The sequence below is a fragment of the Hemitrygon akajei genome, chromosome 4, assembly GCF_048418815.1.
Source record: "Hemitrygon akajei chromosome 4, sHemAka1.3, whole genome shotgun sequence".
Lineage (NCBI taxonomy): Eukaryota > Metazoa > Chordata > Chondrichthyes > Myliobatiformes > Dasyatidae > Hemitrygon > Hemitrygon akajei.
In genome coordinates, this window is record NC_133127.1 from 169,593,461 (window position 1) to 169,614,634 (window position 21,174).

Here is a 21,174-nt window from a genome sequence, read left to right on the forward strand (position 1 = left end):
GCAGAAGAGCATCTCTGAATACACAATTCATCAAACGTTCTTTTCTCAGTTCCTCTACAGGACCACTATGTGTATATTACTCTAGATCTAACAACTGTGTGGTTGACCCTTAAGTGCCTTGTACTATATCAGTAAGAATAAAACTGATGAAGCATTGCACTGCATATAGAATAACAAGAAAATATTTATTTACAACTGGAGAGGAGGTAACTTGGCCACATGGCAGTGCAGGTGAAAGTCTCACCAGATTCCTTATTGGTGCATTTTTCCTGCAGGATCAGTTGTCTATGGCCGTGTGATGGTTGACCCTGTGCAGAATCTGGGAGACTCATTCTTTTGTAACATTGAGAAGGTATTTCTGTGTACTGGAGCTGACGGATATGTTCCCAAGTACAATCCACCAGATGCTGAATATGGCTGTCTGGCCGATTCACCTTCCCTGTTGTACAGATTCAAAATTCTGGTAAGTCAGTTACTCGCCTCCTTTTGTGCTGAGAGAATTCATCCATTCTGCTCTTTTACCCCTGTGTATTGTGGCTTTTTAAAATATCCCTGCTCCTCTTCTTCATATATTGTTGAGCCCCCGGCCAACCCCTCTCTATTGTACTGCATTGCACTATAAACACTTTAAACCAATTTTATAATGTTCTTTATATTGTAAACACATGCTGGTATTTATATATTTATGCACATTTTATTCTATATCTGTACTCTAACCTCTAACTTTATTTTTATGGAGTTCTTTATTCTTTATAATTGTTGTTCTTCGTTACACGTTGCACCCTGACACTTCACAGCAGATTCCTAATACATGTAAATGTATATGGTGAACCTTGATTAGGAGGCTCCTCGATTTTGTAAATCGTGAACGTAGCATTCACAAAGATAGATAAATAATGTTTTGAGGAACAACAGAGTAACCGAGCAAATCAACTATTATGCCACTTGAGCATATATTGTTTCTGTTGTTGATTGGGTTGCTTTTGGTCCAATATGATTTGTCTTCACAGTTACAATTCTTTTCCACTGACATGTAAACAAAGCCTCTGCTCTTCGTTAAAACAGGATAAGGCCCAGCCTGAGACACAGGATCCCTTCTTTGGAAACGTGGCATTCAATGCTAAACTTGCTATTGATGATGCTGAAGCTCTTGCACTTGCCACACAGCCTGGCTCTGACGGCTTCCGTTTGGACTCCTCTCCTCTCTTCCAGGTACGAAGTAGATCTTCAGTGGGTGTGTGCTGTGCAGGCAATTATCAGCGATACCTCTTCCTTAAAACTAGCTGTTTTGTGCTGTTTTATTAAGAAAACGATGGAATACAGCATTATTTCCCATTCTGAACTGCGTTATGTCATTATATAATACAGTGGATTTTCGTTAATTGGACTATTGGTTAATTGGGACAGCCACTTTATTCATAAAGAAAAAAACACTAATCATGATAATTGCCAGGAATACCTACCATTCTGTAAAAGGGCTAGATGGTTTGGAGTTTGTAAAATGTGTGCAGGATAGTTTTTTGCAGCAATACATAGAGGTACCAACTACAGAAGGGACAGTGTTGGATCTCCTGTTAGGGAATGAAATAGGTCAGGTGACGGAGGTATGTGTTGGGGAGCACTTCGGGTCCAGTGATCACAACGCCATTAGTTTCAATATAATTATGGAGAAGGATAGGTCTGGACCCAGGGTTGAGATTTTCGATTGGAGAAAGGGTAACTTTGAAGAGATGCAAAAAGATTTAGAAGGAGTGGCTTGGGACAATTTGTTTTGTGGGAAGGATGTAATAGAGAAATGGAAGTCATTTAAAGGTGAAATTTTGAGGGTACAAAATCTTTATGTTCCTGTTAGGTTGAAAGGAAAGGTTAAAAATTTGAGAGAGCCATAGTTTTCAAGGATATTGGAAACGGTTCGAAAAAAGAGAGAGCTCTACAATAAATATAGGCAGCATGGAGTAAATGAGGTGCTCGAGGAATATAAAGAATGTAAAAAGAATCTTAAGAAAGAAATTAGAAAAGCTAAAAGAAGATATGAGGTTGCTTTGGCAAGTAAAGTGAAAATAAATCCAAGGGGTTTCTACAGTTATATTAATAGCAAAAGGATAGTGAGGGATAAAATTGGCCCCTTAGAGAATCAGATTGGACAGCTATGTGCAGAGCCAAAAGAGATGGGGGAGATTTTGAACAATTTCTTTTCTTCGGTATTCACTAAGGAGAAGGATATTGAATTGTGTAAGGTAAGGGAAACAAGTAGGGAAGTTATGGAAACTATGGTGATTAAAGAAGAGGAAGTACTGGCGCTATTAAAGAAGATAAAAGTGGATAAATCTCTGGGTCCTAACAGGATATTCCCTAGGACCTTGAGGGAAGTTAGTGTAGAAATAGCAGGGGCTCTGACAGAAATATTTCAAATGTCATTAGAGACAGGGATGGTGCTGGAGGATTGGCGTATTGCTCATGTGGTTCCATTGTTTAAAAAGGGTTCTAAGAGTAAACCTAGCAATTATCGGCCTGTAAGTTTGACGTCAGTGGTGGGTAAATTAATGGAAGGTATTCTGAGAGATGGTATATATAATTATCTGGATAGACAGGGTCTGATTAGGAACAGTCAACATGGATTTGTGCGTCGAAAGTCGTGTTTGACAAATCTTATTGAATTTTTTGAAGAGGTTACTAGGAAAGTTGACGAGGGTAAAACAGTGGATGTTGTCTATATGGACTTCAGTAAGGCCTTTGACAAGGTTCTACATGGAAGGTTAGTTAGGAAGGTTCAATTGTTAAGTATTAATATTGAAGTAGTGAAATGGATTCAACAGTGGCTGGATGGGAGGTGCCAGAGAGTAGTGGTGGATAACTGTTTGACATGTTGGAGGCTGGTGACTAGTGGTGTGCCTTAGGGATCTGTACTGGGTCCAATGTTGTTTGTCATATACATTAATGATCTGGATGATGGGGTGGTAAATTGGATTAGTAAGTATGCAGATGATACTAAGATAGGTGGCGTTGTAGATAATGCAAGTAGGTTTTCAGAGCTTACAGAGAGATTTAGGTAGTTAGGTGAGTGGGCTGAAAGATGGCAGATGGAGTTTAATGTTGATAAGTGTGAGGTGCTATATTTTGGTAGGAATAATCCAAATAGGACATAAATGGTAAATGGTAGGGCATTGAGGAATGCAGTAGAACAGTGATCTAGGAATAATGGTGCATAGTTCCCTGAAGGTGGAATCTCATGTGGATAGGGTGGTGAAGAAAGCTTTTGGTATGCTGGCCTTTATACAAACGTAAATCAGAGCATTGAGTATAGGAGTTGGGATGCAATGTTAAAATTGTACAAGGCATTGGTGAGGCCAAATTTGGAGTATTGTGTACAGTTCTGGTCACCGAATTATAGGAAGGATATCAACAAAATAGAGAGAGTACAGAGGAGATTTACTAGAATGTTACCTGGGTTTTAGCACCTAAGTTACAGAGAAAGTTGGAACAAGTTAGGTCTTTATTCTTTGGAGCGTAGAAGGTTGAGGGGGGACTTGATAGAGGTATTTAAAATTATGAGGGGGATAGATAGAGTTGACATGGATAGGCTTTTTCCATTGAGAGTAGGGGAGATTGAAACAAGAGGACATGAGTTGAGAGTTAGGGGTCAAAAGTTTAGGGGTAACACGAGGGGGATCTTCTTTACTCAGAGAGTAGTAGCTGTGTGGAACGAGCTTCCAGTAGAAGTGGTAGAGACAGGTTCGATACTGTCATTTAAAGAAAAATTGGATAGGTATATGGACAGGAAAGGAATGGAGGGTTATGGGCTGAGTACAGGTCAGTGACACTAGATGAGAGTAAGCATTCAGCACGGACTAGAAGGGCTGAGATGGCCTGTTTCTGTGCTGTAATTGTTAAATGGTTACATGATTACCGGTAGATTTATTTGGGATACTATGCTACTTAATTGAGGCAGGAGGCTATTGCCGAACAGGTTCTAACTAGTTTCAGTCACACGTTCCTGTGTTGCCATTAGATGCTACACAATTTTTCCTACACAGAGCAGTGTTTTAAAATAGTGTCAATTGTGTGTGTTTATATTCCAAAAGGAGCGATTTTTGTCACTGATAGTTGGCAAGAAATAAGCAGTAAGACAATTCTGAACCATTTTGCTCACTGCAATTTCAAGCATTCAGGCTTGCTGATGCCAGAAACAGCCGAGAGTGAAAATAAAACGATTTCACTACTTCAGTAAGTTAGAAACTACGTAGAATTTGAAGGTATCGACAATCATCTTGTAGGTTACAATGAAAAAGAAGATTTGGAGGATGCAATCATTGTTAGCATCATATGAAGGTAGTCCATTAGCTCCACTTGCTGTCTGCACTGATTTTGGTCCTTGTGTACACTGGATGAATTCCTCCATCAATAGCTATTAAGGTCCAATACATAGTTTTATAGTACTGTAGTAATATTGGTAGTATTCTAATTTGTTCTGTATTTCAATTAAATACGTAAGTTGTTACTCAGTTTGTCTTTTTTATACCTTTTTCACTATTTCCATGAAACGTTGGCTAATTGACACAGCTGCTTAATTGGGTTGTTCTCATTGTGTCCCAATTAACTGGAATCCACTGGGTTTTACTTTAATCATATTCTACTTAATTTATTGTGATGTTAATAGAGTCTTCATTTAATTGCATTGTTGTTCTGTGCATGAAACTTATCACCAGATAATACATCTCCGGTACTAGCCACCTTACCTACTTGTGGTCATGGTTTAAGGGTGAAAGGTAAAATGTTTAAGGGGAACATGAGGGGGGACTGCTTCACTCAAAGGGTGGTTAGCGTGTGCAATGAGCTGCTAACAGAAGTGGTGGATGCAGGGTCGATTTCAATATTTAAGAGAAATTTGGGTCGGTACGTGGGAGGGAAGGGAGGGGTATGGAGGACAGATCCTATTTCTATAGTGTTCTATGACTCTGACTTTATGAATTTATTTAATGCCAAATCTATTGTCTATGGTGTGATTTTTTTTCCTAATGTACACCATAAAGCATAGGAGCAGAAATAGACCATTTGGCCCATCGAGTATCCTTCCCCATTCTATCATGAATGATTTACTATTCCCTCAACGCCATTCTCCTGCCTTTTTTCCACTTAAATCCTAGCTGGAAAGTCACAGGATATTAATCCAATTATGAATATATAGCATCATTTGTCAATGTACTTTTTACCACCATCCCGGGCTGTTTTGTGCAGCATTCATAATTTAAGTTGAGAAATTGTTTGGCTTTAGTCTTTACCTTTCCACTTGGTGTCCTGGATAAAATACCCTCCGACAGAACATCAGTTGGACATACTTATGTTCTAATTCTTTGCTAATGTGGTTCAGCATTCCATGTGCTTTAATGATCTGCAGGAACAGTTTTTTTTTGCATTTATACGTTAAACAGATTCATTATTATTTCCATGCAAAATCTTTCACTCATTGAAACTGACTTGTTTTAAATGACCCATTTACTACAGCATCCACACTAGTCCATACCATCTCTGAACTGAAGTTGTGAATCCAGATTAGTTAATATAGATCATAAATAATGGGCACATCTGTATTATTAATGGAGCTCATTACCCCAGCAAGTATTATCAGCTCTTTGATCCAGTTCTTTACCCATCTGCTACACACACATATCCATGTTTACCTATTCTTACCTGAAGAATTTCATTGGACACTGTGGATGGAGTGTGTTGGGATGCTACTGTCGGTAATAATTTACTAGATGACCAAATGTCCTTCTATAACTCCACTCTCCATTATAGATGCCATTATACAACAGTATAAGACTGCTGGCTAACTAGACAGCAAGTCCATTAGCAAGAGCCCATGAATCAGTCTGAATATGGGCATCTTTGGTTTTGGGCATAATGACTGTATGCACTGCTACAAAGCTCTGCATATTGACTCAACCCATCAGAGCCTTTCTTCTTCAAAACTTGTTGGGTGAGAGGCTCAAGGGCAGCAAGCTTCCAACAACAACGACCATCCTTCCATATCACAGAGCCATCGATAGACCAAGAAGGAGTTAGAAAGTCACAGGGAACATCCCATTCAACAGGCAAAGCTTTGATTGGAGTACAGGGGGTGATTGATAAGTTAGTGTCGTAAGGTAGAAGGAGTCAATTTTAGAAAACCTAGCACCTTTATTTTTCAACATAGTCCCCTCCTACTTTTACACACTTAGTCCAGCGGTCATGGAGCAGAGGGATCTTGGACCTCCAGAAAGTGTCCACAGCAGGGGTGATTGATAAGTTTGTGGCCTAGGGTAGAAGGAGATGAGTTATACAGCTCTCGTTACATGCACATGCAGTTCAACTCTGAGTGATTATGCAGAAAATTTGAAGTTAATGACTCCTCCTTCTGCTTTAGGACACAAACTTATCATTCACCCCAATGGGCTATTAACTCATGAGTTATTAACTTATGAGTTACATGTGCATGTAACGAGAGCTGTATAACTCATCTCCTTCTACCCTAGGCCACGAACTTATCAATCACCCCTGCTGTGGACACTTTCTAGAGGTCCAAGATCCATATGCTCCACAACTGCTGGACTAAGTGTGTAAATGTAGGAGGGGACTATGTTGAAAAATAAATATGCTAGGTTTTCTAAAATTGACTCCTTCTATCTTAGGCCACAAACTTATCAATCACCCCTCGTAGCTTCAGGCAGAGGGGGCTCAGCAACACCTTCATGTATTTTATTAGTTCTGTCCAATCCCTTTGATTTTTGTTTAGATATAAACTACTTCCACTTGACAATGGAAATCTGTTGTCCACACCCTTATCTGTCGGAGAGTACCCATCCCATAATGGGAAAGTCAGGACGGAGAGAGCTATGGAATTTCCCCCATCTCTGCTTCAATCTGTACTAAAGCCCAGAAGCAGGCCAGAAGTCATTTCTCAAATGCAGTGTATCTTGTGGCAACATCAGGATGTTTTCAGAACTGCAAACCCAGAGGCATATTTTTTCCACCGCACTTCTGCCATAGGCTCCGGACAGCCACATAATCTTTAACAGAAACCTGCGACTCAAATGAGGGACCTTCTCGGTGAGGCGACTCGACCAAGGCAGTGGCAATGACCTCCTCTGCAGCCTCAAAAGCTAATTGTTGCTTGGGACCCCATAGAAGACTAAGGTTCTTTGTGGTCACAGCATACATGGGTCAGAGGAGCATAGTCAATTAGGGTATGTGGCCAGTATCCCAAAAAGCCATCAAAGCGCAGGGCTCCTTTTGTTTTGTAGGGGGTGCTATGTCTAGGATCTTATTTCTGACCTTATTGGGAATTATCCTATCACCTTTGGTCCATTGTATTACTAGAAAATAAACAGTTGTAGCTGGGCCTTGTATTTCATCGGGCTTAATTTCCCATCCCTTCAATTGCATGTGATCAATCATGTATTAAAGGCTTTAGAAAACTCCTCTTCATAGAATTCCCACAATAGCACATCGTCTATGTAGTGAGCTACTTTGATACTGGAGGATAGGACATATTCACGCAAATCCCGTGTCACCACTCCACTACGTAGTCCTACATAGCCTGTAGGACTACAGGCAATCTGCTATTGAAGTCTTGATTTCCACAATTTTACAACTGTACAATTTTATATTTCCTTACCACATTATTATAATGTCATCTAGAAAGAGGCCATGCACACATCAAGTCTAAAATCGATTTCCAATTATTCCCAACAGTTCCAATGCCCTGCTTCTTTCTCCATGAACAATTGCCTATCACGTAACCCTGCATTAAACACCATCATTCCTACCATCCTGATCGATAAGCTACAGAACCTGGGTCTCTGTACCTCCCTCTGCAACTGGATCCTCGACTTCCTAACCGGAAGACCACAATCTGCGAATATCAATATCTCCTCACTGGCGCACCTCAGGGGTGTGTGCTTAGCCCACTGCTCCACTCTCTCTATATGCCATGACTGTGTGGCTAGGCATAGCTTAAATACCATCTATAAATTTACTGATGAGACCATCACTATTGGCAGAATTTCAGATGGAGATGAGAGGGCGTACAGGAGCGAGATATACCAGCCGGTTGAGTGGTGTCATAGCACTCAACGTCAGACCGAAGAGCTGATTGTTGACTTCAGGAAGGGTAGGACAAGGGGACACGAACCAATCCTCGTAGATGGATCAGAAGTGGAGAGAGTGAGCAATTTCAAGTTCCTGGGTGTCAAGATCTCTGAGGATCTAACCTGGTCCCAGCATATTGATTCAACTTTAGAGAAGTCAAGACAGCAGCTATATTTCATTAGGAGTTTGAGGAGATTTGGTTTGTCACCGAAAACAATTGAAAACTTCTATAGAGCATTCTGACAGGCTGCCTCACTGTCTGGTATGGGGGTGGGGGGGGGGGGGCTATTACACAGGATTGAAAGAAGCTACAGAAAGTTGTTAAATTAGTCAGCTCCATCATGGGTACTAGCCACCGTAGAATCCAAGACATCTTCAAGGAGCGATGTCTCGGAAAGGCAGTGTGCATTATCAAGGACCCCTGTCACCCAGGACATGCCCTCATTATTACCATCAGGTAGGAAGTACAGAAGCCTGAAGACACACACTCAGTGATTCAGGAACAGCTTCTTCCCTTCTGCCATCTGATTCCTAAATGGACATTGAATCCGTGAACACTCATTCACTTTTTCTATTATTGGCTTTAGCACTACTTTTAATTTAACTGTTTAATATACAGTACATATATATACTTACTGTAATTGATTTACTTATTCTTTTCTATATTATCATGTATTGCATTGTACTGCTGCTGCTAAGTTAATAAATTTCATGACATATGCCGGTGATATTAAACCTGATTCTGATTAGTGCATTAAAGTAGAAAAGAAACAGACTGTACAGCATTAGGAGCCTGCTCTGCAATTCAGTACCTTCAATAATCTTTGACATCTATCTTGATATCTTTGCCTTTCACCCTTTGCAGCACACTGCAAAATTCTTGCTAATTCTCTTTTAAAAGACTCCCACTTGTCAGATGTGGTGTAAACTGCAAGCATATGCTACCACTCTACTTTCACCAGATCTCTCTTGTGCTGTTGAAATCAGCCTTCCCGAAGCTGGGATCTTAACTTGAAGACCAACCTTATTCCTTTCACTAGTTACCTTGAAACTTACAGAATTAATGTCACTGTTTCCACAGTCTTGCCCATCTAAGTATTCCCAGCCTTCCCTAAAAAAAGAAGTTTATTCTTGTCTGTGCTGAATATCTGATCCCTCATCTAGTTCTTGCAAAGGAATAGCTTCTCAGCATTTAGTCTGCCAAGCCTTGTAAGAACTTCATCATTCCTTCTTTCAAATTTCAAAGCGTTCGACTCAATCTCAGAAAAGGTAAAGCTTTGTGCTGTCATCTACACTACTTAATATGACACCAAATGCGATATCACCTGTACACTTGGATAAGCAATTTACTTTGCCTTAAAAAGTTACCGTATGGGGTGAAAAGCTCAAGTCCCAGACAGATCCAATAACAAAGTAATGACTTAACTAAAGCAAACAATTAATTTGTACAAACTAAATAGATCACAAAGAAATGTTTTTGGTTTCTAATATTTAATGAGTACATAGATACAGGGAACGGTATACACTTAAGACATGTAATCTGCAAGAAATTACTTGTTAATATGCCAACACAGAATAGAAATGTTTTATACGTACAACTATTAGTGGCTACTGACATCTTCTGATGGACAAAACAGGTCATTTTAAAAGTTTTTCTTTTAAACTAGTTGCAAGCCTATCTTTTGTTCATTTAGTTTTCTTTTCATTTTAGTAAAGCCTGACATATAATAGTTACCTGTTATTGTTTACCTCTAGGTTGCTGCTGGGCGAGAGTGGTATATTCATACCATTTACACTGTGCGGTCCAGGGAAAGTGCTTCCAGAGGGATTGGGAAAAGAAGTTTGGAATATCATACTCTGTCACACTCTGAAAACTGGAGCTCCGGGTCACGTCAGCGCCGGTCTGTCAGGGAAGCTTCAGCAGTTGCTGAGAACATTGGCGTTGAGAACAACCGAGGAACTAACATCCAGCATATTGCTTTGAACCGGAGCAATAGAAAGCAGGTCATTGAGGAAGCAATTTTCCCTGAAGGGGCTGTTGCTAAGTCACCAAATGATAGAGGTGACCAAGATGGCAATATTCCCATTATTGCAGGGATTGCTGCCTTGATACTAGCTATTTGTGTCATCATAATCATCATCCTTATGCTGAAACGGAGGAAGCAATCAGGTAAGAAGGCTGAATACAAGAAATCACCCTGCGACAAGATTATGACTGCACAAAATTATCACAATGATAGTTCTGAGGTTTGAGTACCTTGCAGCTAGAGTTCAACCCCAAAGTGCCTCAGAGGACTTGATCGGTGCCTTATTACAAAGACCGGAACTTTATTTATCCAATGAACATTGACACAAGTCTCTCCAACTGTTGAAACTTGAATGTTTGGCTTTGGAAGCCATGCACATTGTATTCACTGAAACTCGATCAAGGGTCTCCAGTATCATCTTTTGCACAGAATTCAGCAAGTGACCTGAAATGGGCTGCGCACCAGAAAGGCACAGTATGAACTGCAACAAAGGAGGGTAGTGGGAGGGGAGTCTATACTTTTATAAGATAGTATTTTCACAAGTCAGGATTAAAAGACAAAGGTGCTAAATCGTCCTCCTGCTGTAAGGAGATTTATTAACGTGTAGATGATGTAAAAACCGGCGGTGCAGTAGATAAAAGGCTCAATGTATCACATTTTTTTTATTTTGCTTTTTTATTTCAGTCCAGAAATGAATTAGTGACCATTTTATCTCAGATTCTTTGCAACTACAGTAGGTGTGTGTCTCATAGACCCGCCACTAATGAAGTAACTACATTACCCATTTTACACCATTTAGCTCAAAAAGAGTCAAATACAGAGGAAAGTAACTTATATTGTTGCACTCACTGGATAAAACTTATTCAACTAAAAGAATGTTTATTAAATTTTAACTGTTTGGTCCATCTAAGGAGATAGAGGTGCTTTGATTTCATGCGAGTAATTTCTAAGTTATCTACTTGCTGCTTTCATGTTGTGTATTCTTTTTTGGAGTTTCTTCTACAGGCTCTGTTTACTCTGGTTATATTTTGTTTTGCTTTCGACTGCAGCAAGTATATTTACGACATGTGTGCCACCATCATCAGTTTGCAACTACCTAGTACCTTGTGCTACACGCAAGGATGGTGGGTGTAAAATATCCAAAGGGCCAGGTTAACAGGGTACATAATGTCTTGAATGACACAAGGATATGAACTCCTTAAGTTTAAAATAAAAGCACCACATCATATTCTTGTTAACAAATGTGAAAAAAAATTGCCTTGGGCCTTTTCCTTGAGTTTTCTCCTTATCTACAGAACAGGGTTAGACCAGGATCTGGTAATCTCTGCACTGAATAACCTTAGACTGAATAATTAAATATGTTATGGTTGTGTGCAGCCTAGACCAGAGCAGTCACTGTACCCATCTGGCACATTGATACAATAACGTCATAGGACTTTTATTAATAAAAGCCATGGTGAACCTATTATCTTCTGATATTTGGGCATAATTCTAATTTGTCTCACCAAGTATGTTCCAGCAGTATATAATCACCAGGGATTTACCATTTAATTATAGAGTTAGCAATCATCTATCCATAAACAAGCCCCTTTCTGATATCGATCAACACTTCTTTTTATTTTGCGTGAATATGTTAATGTTCACACATGAACTGTTACATTCTATTGTGATCCTATCAGCAACACTGGTAACTTGATTTTATGTGAGTCTGCAGGGTAAACATTATTATTTTACTGTAGGTTTTGTAGCGACATATTAGACAAATGTTGCTGTGAAAATGCTTTAAAGTGCACATCTAATTATAATTGAGGCTCCATGACCATTTCATGTATAAACCACACATTCGCTGATATAATTCACTGCTCATACGAAGAGATTTCTAGTTCCTGCCTTTTTATGATCCATCAGTTCTTTCTAGTTTATTTTTTAAAATAGCATGTATGTATTGTTCTTTGTGTACTACTGTATGTCAAATTATTTGGAATGGACAAACTATGCAATCTACAGCAAAAAAAACATTTAAAATTTTCAACTTGTTAAAATTCCAATATCTCTCATCTATTTTGTTTGGAACATTTTTGTATTCAACTGGGAGGCACTAGGAACTACAGCAAGATTAGTGAATATTAGTTTTCTGGGGAGTACCCTTCTCGATTTCATTGTAAGTATTTGTGCCATGCAAAAAGAGCATTTGTAAACAGAAATCATTTATAGAAATGATGTGGAGGTTGCATTTAAACACCATGTCATTTTAACCTTCCATTGGTTTATTTTTTAGTTTTGCTCATATTGCAAACAAATAAAATATTTGTTCTCCTATTTTTACTGAATAACATTGATTTTAAAAGAATAATTGTTCAGAACTTTCTTAAGTGTCATGCATCTTTGTTTCAGTGCTCTGTGCAATAAGATTGTGTCTATTTGTATTTGAAAACCTAACGGTTCTGTGTAAATGGTATTATTTATCAGAGGTTGCAGAGACCCAGTCAAAAATCACCATCCTGTTTCATTCATAGCTGAAATGGCATTGTTTAGCAAGTTACTTTTAAGGCAGTTCATGCATGGCGGAAATATAGAAAGACTGTAGAAGTAATAGAAAATCCAAAAAAAAGGCATATACTGGAAATCTGAAATAGAAATGACAAACAATGGAAACATTTGGAAGCTAGGGTAACATCCGTAGAGAGAGAAAGAATTCAACTTAAAGATCCTTCATTTAAAATAAAACTTAGTTATAGACTTCCAACCAACTCTTCAAATCAACATCATGCCAATTCTACATTGGTCAATGTATACTCTCTGTAACGTTTAAGAAAGTCTTAGATAAGCATATGGATAATAGGGAAAATTGAGGGTATGGAAGAGGGAAAGGTTAGATTGATCTTAGAATAGGTTAAAAGGTCAGCACATTGTGGGCCACAGAGCCTGTTTTGTGCTATACTCTTCTAGTTCTTGACCCAGACTTATTTATCCCACAGGAGTTAATTCTAAGTTATAATAGGGCAAAAATGGCAATGTTTTCTTGGAAGTGTTCCAGGTCCACTTGCACAAGCTGGCTGAAAGTGCATAAAGTTCTGTTCCAATGGGTTAAAAGGATTGCAAATCTGGTGAACCACAGCAATACCTGAGAGCAGCTTTGTGGAAAACCTTTGGCTTTTGCATATGATTGGCTTACAATTGCTTTTAAAAGCAAGCAAGTTTACAGATAAATGGAAAATACTCGGCAAACGAGGTAAGATCTGTGAAGACAGAAACAGTTAGCATTTCAAAATGATGACTTTTTGCCAGATCTGAACAAAGTTTTAAACCTGTTAATCATGGTAGAGAAAGAAGGATGTAAAAGAGAATAAAACAGAAGGTTTGTGATAGGAGGAAGTAACAGCAAAACTGGTGGTGCCAGCTAAAAGGGAGTGATTGAGGTTAATGAATATTGAAAGATATGTCTGCAGGAATGTAAATATTAGGAGGTTAATTAAATCTGAAATTACTGGAATAGAGGGGGAATCTGGATGCAGTGTACAGGCTGACCATCTGAAATTGGCTAAATTCTCCTGGTAATTTCAGATTTGATTCACCATCTCCTACTTGTGCAGTGACTCACTTCCCTTGACCACTGCCTCTCAGCATCTGCCACAGGAATAAATTACTAGGAAGCCCGAGGAAAAGGTTAAAGGATCTGAAAGCTGCCTTGAGAAATGCAGCATCCCCACTGGCTCCTGAGCATCCCTGGCCCATGCTTACCCCTCAGTGAAGAAGGGGCATTCAGGATGGTCCAGGGCATCTCAAGTCTGTCCACTAGGTGCACACCAAAGGCATGCATGAACACGAAGAAGAGTGCACCACCTCATGAGTCACCTACCCACCACCCTGTCAGACATTCCTTTCCTGACTTTGGGATGGGACAGTTGATATTTTGTTCCCACATTGGCCACATCATAGAACATAGTACAACACAGTTCAGGGCCCTTGTCCCACAATGTTTTGCCTACTGACATAAACACCAGTCAGCTCAGAGCTCACAGAACTGAAGTGGAAGGGAGTCATTCTTTACCCTGAGGAAGAATGAAGGAATCACAAACACTATTCAGACCTTTATGAAGAAATAATTTATACGATTACTGTTTTACATGATCCAGTATCCAAGTTTAGGTATTGTGGCAGTCAATTCAACAGAGCTTGTTAAAACTCTTGGTAAACTTTTAAACTGATGCCTAATGAAGCTGGCAGCTATATATCAGCACCGACCATCTGCTGGAGATATAGAAACAGCTAATCAAATATTCTGTTGTACAAATTGAAATCCTATGACTGCCATTAACCATAACAGACAAAAGAAGTCTGTGAATAACTATGATAACTAATTGTGGATCCGTGAAGGAATTTCATCTGGATAAAGTGAGAGGAAATAGAAAAATTAAAATTGGGAAGACTACTGTATATCTACAAAGAAGCCATTTAGCAGGAATAACTTCTGAAAGCAATTAAATTCTAGATAAATTTCTATATTTCTGAAAGATTCTATTGTTTTTAATTCAGGCTTTCTTAACTACCATTTGAAAACTCCTTACTCCGTTATGAATATAAGTACATTAGCTGATTTTAATTACTGCAAGGCACGTTCGAAATTTTCATGTACCTTGCTATTTTTAGGGAGGAAAGTAAATGTGGTCAAATAAATCATCTGAATTTTGGATTCTATCTGCTTAGCAAATGAAACCAAATAAGCATTTTCTTCCCTCAAATCAAACTCAGTCATTTGTCACCAAAAGTGTTTGTATTCTTGCCCTTCTAACAGACTATGCCATATATTACTTGCAGCAATAAAGTAGCACAGGAATATCTTCAGGCTCAGTCAATGACCCAGCAGGAAGAATTCAATATGACTGAAGTAATTTGATTTTTCACGTGCTTCCGAGTTTCACTGATGCTCAATACCATGCCATGTTTGGGGAGGAATATTTTTCTACACCATTTGGCGGAATCCAAACAATGAAGGCTGTCCTGAAATTTTACCCAATCATACTGGTTTTGAATCATCTGTTCCCTCGTAGCTTGTGAAGATTCTTTCAATCTTCAGCTGTTGCAGCCAATTCTGGTCAATCTAGTCTTGACCTCAATACTGGTCTTGACCTCAACTGTGTGAGTTTAGTAGAAACATAGTGTACTTAACAGGATTATAACAGTGTACTGCGGTGTGCACCAAGCACCTAATCTCTGACAGTCTAAAAGTCTAACTCCTTGATAGTCTTGTGGCGTCTAAGAAATTCTTATAATTCGTGCTAGTTCTATTGGAAGTTTTCAGAAGTGGTGAGCAACTAGCAGTAATTGAAAGTTCTGTGTATCTGTTCCCTGAAGAAATAAGTGGAGAGGGAACAAAGGGTGATGTTCTACATTCACTTCCAATCTCCGTGAGCTCGCATTGTTCATGTTTGATTCCGTGCAGCATTGTCTGAAGGTAAGCTGTTTCTTTGTTGGAGTACTGGATATATCTAATGATGTGTTTAAACTTAACCATGCATCACAGCGAAAGGATTTGAATTGGATTCCCAGTAACACATTGTACGTGTTCTTCTGCAGTACAAGTATTCAGCTTGTTTCTCCATTTGTAACGTGAAAATCCCGGTAGATTAAAGGAAGTTTGAAGAACCTGCTTAATCATAAACATGAGCATACACTAGATGATGGGCTTGAACTATATGGGTAATGGAAATAATGCAGTTGTGTCTACCTATCCCAAACATCAAGGTGAAGCTCTGTAGCATGCACTTGAATCCCAGCTAGCAGTTTATAATATGATCTTTATCTATGGTTAACCGGGCAGATGTGCAGCCTGTGGCTGAATAATAGGAGTATGTTGTTAACAAGTTGCTTCCAGAAACTCATTCCAAATATTATAACAGTTTCCAGTTGTGGTGTGATACAATAGTGAAATGTTCTCATGTTTTTGGAAGAAGTACATTAAATACACAATATTGCACTGTAATTGCAGAAGTTTTATGTCATTGATATATTCTAATTAACTTCCTGATAGTGAACCAGACATAACCCTAAGGCCTTAAACATGGGAGTAGAATTACACCTTTTGGCCCATCAAGTCTGCTTCACCACCTGATATTGGCTGATTCATTAACCCTCTCAACCCCATTCTCCTGCCATCTCCCTGTAATATTGATGCCCTTAACAATCAATAATCTATTAACCACTGCATTAAATTCACCCGATGACTTGGCTTCCACAGCTGTCTATGGCAATGAGTTCCGCAGATTCACCACCACCTGGCTGAAGAAATTCTTCCTCATCACTGTTCTAAAAGAGGGTGTCCTTCTATTCTGAGGCTGTGCCTTCTGGTCCTAGACTCCCCCACTAACCAAAGCATCTCCACATCCACTCTATATTGGCCTTTCAGCATTTGATAAGTTTCAATGAGATCCACCTCATCCTTCTAAACTCCAGCAACTACAGGCCTAGAGCCATTAAATGCTCCTCATGCATTGAGGCTGACATTTTTCCAGGGTAGAGGATGGATTTTGATATGCAATAGTTAACCTTAATCAGGTCTTCATGCACTCTGAAAGACACTGTCACTATACCATTCAACATGGCTTAAATGTAGAAACTTTACGTAGACACTTTATGTAGACATAAAGTAATAGAAATAGTGTGCTGGTTGGTTAATAAAGGAAGATTGATAGGCATCCTGCCAGGAGGTAAGAAGGAAGCTATTGTTCCACTTATGACAATACAGGTAGATTAGAAATAGAATATCATTATGAAGTCTGCTATTCAAATGTTACTTGAGTGTCAGAGTAACACAGCACAGAAATTGGCCCTTCAATCCAATTGCTTCATGTCAACCAAGATGTCCATGTGAACTAGTCCCTCTCACCCGCATTTGGTCCATATCCCTCAACACCTTTCCTATTTATAAACTTGTCCTAATATGTTGTGAGGATTTTAATTGTATCCACCTCTACCACTTCTTCTGGTAGCTCATTTCACATACCCACCACCACCTGGGTGGAAAAATTACCGATTAGATCCACTTTTAAATCTTTCCCTCCTCACCTTAAACCTATGCCCTCTAGTTTTTGATTCCCTTTTCCCTGGGAAAAAGACTGCACATTCACCCTATCTATGCTGCTCATGATTTTCTACTCTTCTGTATTTGCTTATATTGCAAATAATCGGGTCCCAGTCCTCTGATTTTTTCTTATAACAGCTGTCCTCGAGTCCTGACAACATTCTTGTAAACCTTCTGTGCACATTTCCAGCTTAATGACATTTTCCTGCACAGGACAACTAGAGGTGCACACATTGCTCTAGACAACTGCAATATAATGACTCAACTCTTGTCCTTGACGCCTTGACTGATGAACAGCCACCAAACACCCGTAATACTGCTTTCAGGGAATTATGTACTTTTGCATAAATGTCCAAGACCCAGTTGTGTAAGTCCAGCCATCGTCTGACCCAACTCCTCATATTTCCATATTAGCCATTCTAAGACCTGGTGTGAGGAGAAAGGTCAAATTGACAGCACTCTCACTGACCATGAAACTGCTGGCAAGTCCAGCTCACTTCCTGCTACTTGTCTAAAACACATCAAGAAGAGAGGAGAGAGGAGACGTGAATTTTGAAGCACCATAGACTCCTTGAGTACTCTGCAATATTCCACTGTCAGAACTTAGAAGAGTCACCCCCACCCACTGTCTATCTGACATTGGATGGATTTGTGCTGTTAACCTCATTGTGGCCACTAGGAGTGTATTTTTCATATTGCAGGGACCCTGAAGACGACAGTGTTTCTGGCCTTGACTTGCAAACATACCTGAAGCTCTGAAGAGCTTGTGAAGTATCACTCCACCAACAATTTCTTAACTTTACATTTTACTTCTATCCTTGTTGTCTCTTTTAATCCACTATTTCCCACAATTGATTGCCCTTGCATCTCCAATTTGCCCTATTTCCTTCTCTGTTATTAATGTTCCTAGTCCCTTCACTTCTTTGACAGCATCGCCCAAAGCTATAAACCACTGGCACCTGGGTGGACACGGAAGTATCACAACCACCTTCAGGCTTTCCGCCAAGTCTCACACGGTCCCGACTTGGGGACTAAATCCTGGAATTCCTTACCAAACAGCACAGTAGGAGTCTTTTCACAATAAAAATTGCAGCAATTCTCAGAGGGTATTAGGGGAGGATAATAAATGTTGCCCAGTAACATCAATACATCCCAGAGTAGACATAGAATCATTCCATGGTTAAGAAGATAACTATTAGACTCAATGTTCCTATGATCCCCTTAGCTGGCATAACTTTGACTGATATAAGGTCCAGGTAGACAACACATCTAATCATATTCCAGTTACAGTACATCATTCTTAGTGCGACTAAAGGTCTTCCTCTACAGTTACAACTAAATGTTGAGCTGATTTGCTGAGCACATAAGGCTAAGTGCGAGAAAACAATAATTCTGAGTAGAGATAAAACATGAAAACATTCTCAGTGATATTCTAGTGATAGTGAGTCTGCTAAGACGTCCCTCTCAGCAACTGTACGCTGTACCTCTGCTAGACAGTCTAGAGCCAGATTAATTTCTGCTGAAAATCTCTTTTGTTATCATCCTGCTGAAATATCGTCAACATGAACTGTTTCTCCTCAGAGAACACTGCTTCTCTACTCACACAGGCAGCATCATCTACTATTGCTGCCATTTTCAGTTTTTATTTCAGCTGTCCAGTGGTTTTTGCTTTTGTATTATTAATTGAATTGTATTTAATTTTTGGCTGTACTTCACACTGCAGGAGAAGGCACCATGGCAGTAAATATTGCCGGGGCTCTGTCAATGGGCATTTTTTATCTTTTTATTCTTGCGGTTGGTATCTGGGCTGCAAGAAGAGGCCAAAAAGTCGAAAGAACATATGTCGGCGATCGCTCTGAAATGTTAATAATTGCGGGAAGACGAATTGGAAATATTCTAGGCATTCTAACAACCACAGGTAATGTGATCTGGTTATTACACTATCTGGAGTTTGTAGTAATTATAGATTCCATAATGCTGGTGTATCAGTTCTGATTTGTGTGTGAGGAGACTGTATCATCCACAAATAGTTCTGCAGCTGTAGTGCGTGGCAGATCTAAGTTGCACTTTGATAGAAAGTATAAAAATGTATGCTATTTGCTGAATGAGGAGCAAATCCAGAAACCAGAGGTGCCAAGAGACTTGGGAGTACTAGTGCACAGTTCCCTAAAGGTTAACTTGCAGGTTAAATTGGTCTTGGGGAAGGCAAATGCCATGTTAACATTCATTATGAGGGAACTAGATATAAAAGCAAGGATGTAATATCGCATTTGGCACGTCGTTAGTAGTTTTGGGCCTCTTATCTAGGAAAAGATTATTTGGATTCAGAGAGGGTCCAGAGGAGATTCAGGAGAATGATCCCAGCAATGAAAAGACATCTCTTTAGAACAGAGGTAAGGAGGAATTTCTTTAGCCAGTCAGCAGTGAATCTCTGGAACCTGTGCCTGTGCAGGCCAAGTCATTGGGTATATTTAAAGTGGAGGTTGATAGGTTCTTGATTAGTCAGGGTGTCAAATGTTATGGGGAGAATAGGGTAATCAGGTATAATAAATCAGCCATGATCAAATGGTGGAGAAAACTCAATGAACCGAATGGTCTATTCTGCTCCTATGTCCTTCCATCTCATGGTCTTACTGCTTTCTGTATAATGAAGTTACCTCTCAGGTCTTTATTAAATTCCCTTTTATCTTGTATTTGTACCTTTTGGTTTTGGACTCTCCAGCGCTGGGGAAAAGGCTATGAGGATCCATACCCATCATGATTTCATAACATCATCCCTGCTTCTCCTGCATTCCAGGGAATAAAGATCCAGTGTGGCCAACCTCTCCCTTTAACTCAGGCAGCATCTTCATAAATCTCTCCAGCTTGACAATGTCTCTCGTGTAACAGGGTGACCATAATTGTATACATACCTCACGAGCGGCCTCAGCAGCAACATAGGTAACTGCAACATTTTGCCCCTACTCCTGAAGACGGTGCCTGATCGAAGAAGGCCAGTATGCTAGCCATCTTCTCCACCACCCTGACTCTTTGCAAGGCCACTTTCTGTGAACTGTGCATTTGTATTCCCAGGACTCGCTGTTCCACAGCATTCATCAGTGCCCTATCATTTACTGTATACGTTCTAGCCTGGTTTGACTCTCAAAGTGCATCACCTCCCTCTTCCCTAAGTTGAAATCCATTTGCTATTCTTCAGCCCCATTTCTCTAACTGATCAAGATCTGTCTGCATTTCATCGTAACCTGCTTCACGATCAGCAAGACTCGCTAATTTACTATAATCAGTAATCTTGTTAACCGTACCATGTATATGTGTTCATATCCAAATCATTTACATAAATAATGAATAACAGAGCCAGTTCCCAACACTGGCTCCTGGCGCACCCCACCAGCTGGAGAACTGATCCTCAACTATCACCCTCTGCTTCCTATTACTGAGCCGATTCTGAATCCACCTCACCAGCTCCCCCTGAATTCCATGTAACCTAATCTTTCAGATCAGTCTGCCATGCAGGACCTTGTCAAAGAACTACTAAAGCCCAAAATTTACAAGGATGTTACTGGGACTGGAGGATCAGAGTTATAAGGAAATATTGAATAGGTTAGAACTTTATTTTCTAGAACGTAGAAGATTGAGAGGAGATTTGATAGAGGTATACATAATTATGAGGGGTATAGATAGGGTAAATACTCTTTCCACTGTTGTTGGGTGAGACGACAACTAGAGGTCAAAGGTTAAAGGTGAAAGGTAAAATGTTGAAGGGGAACAGGAAAGGAAGCTTCTTCACTCAGAGGGTCGTGAGAGTGTGGAATGAGCTGCCAGAGCAAGTGGTGGATGCAATTTCAATTTCAGTGTTTAAGAGAAGTTTGGTTAAGTACATAGATGGAGGGTATATGTCGGGCTATGGTCTGGGGGCACATTGATAGGACTAGGCAATTT

General features: G+C 39.6%; 2 protein-coding genes across 2 annotated transcripts in view; both read left to right on the forward strand.

Annotated features, from left to right (window-relative positions):
* The window catches only part of LOC140726923 (FRAS1-related extracellular matrix protein 2-like), a 212,443-nt gene extending 199,970 nt beyond the window's left edge, over positions 1-12,473 (forward strand). Inside the window, exons 22-24 of the mRNA XM_073043928.1 lie at positions 276-463; positions 1,066-1,212; positions 9,883-12,473. Of these exons, the coding sequence (XP_072900029.1) occupies positions 276-463; positions 1,066-1,212; positions 9,883-10,380 (833 nt within the window). The 3' untranslated portion in view covers positions 10,381-12,473. The remainder of the gene's footprint in view (positions 1-275; positions 464-1,065; positions 1,213-9,882) is intronic.
* Positions 12,474-13,247: 774 nt separating this feature from the next.
* The window catches only part of LOC140726924 (high-affinity choline transporter 1-like), a 35,023-nt gene continuing 27,096 nt past the window's right edge, over positions 13,248-21,174 (forward strand). The window contains exons 1-3 of the mRNA XM_073043929.1: positions 13,248-13,386; positions 15,510-15,609; positions 18,959-19,153. Of these exons, the coding sequence (XP_072900030.1) occupies positions 18,970-19,153 (184 nt within the window). The 5' untranslated portion in view covers positions 13,248-13,386; positions 15,510-15,609; positions 18,959-18,969. The remainder of the gene's footprint in view (positions 13,387-15,509; positions 15,610-18,958; positions 19,154-21,174) is intronic.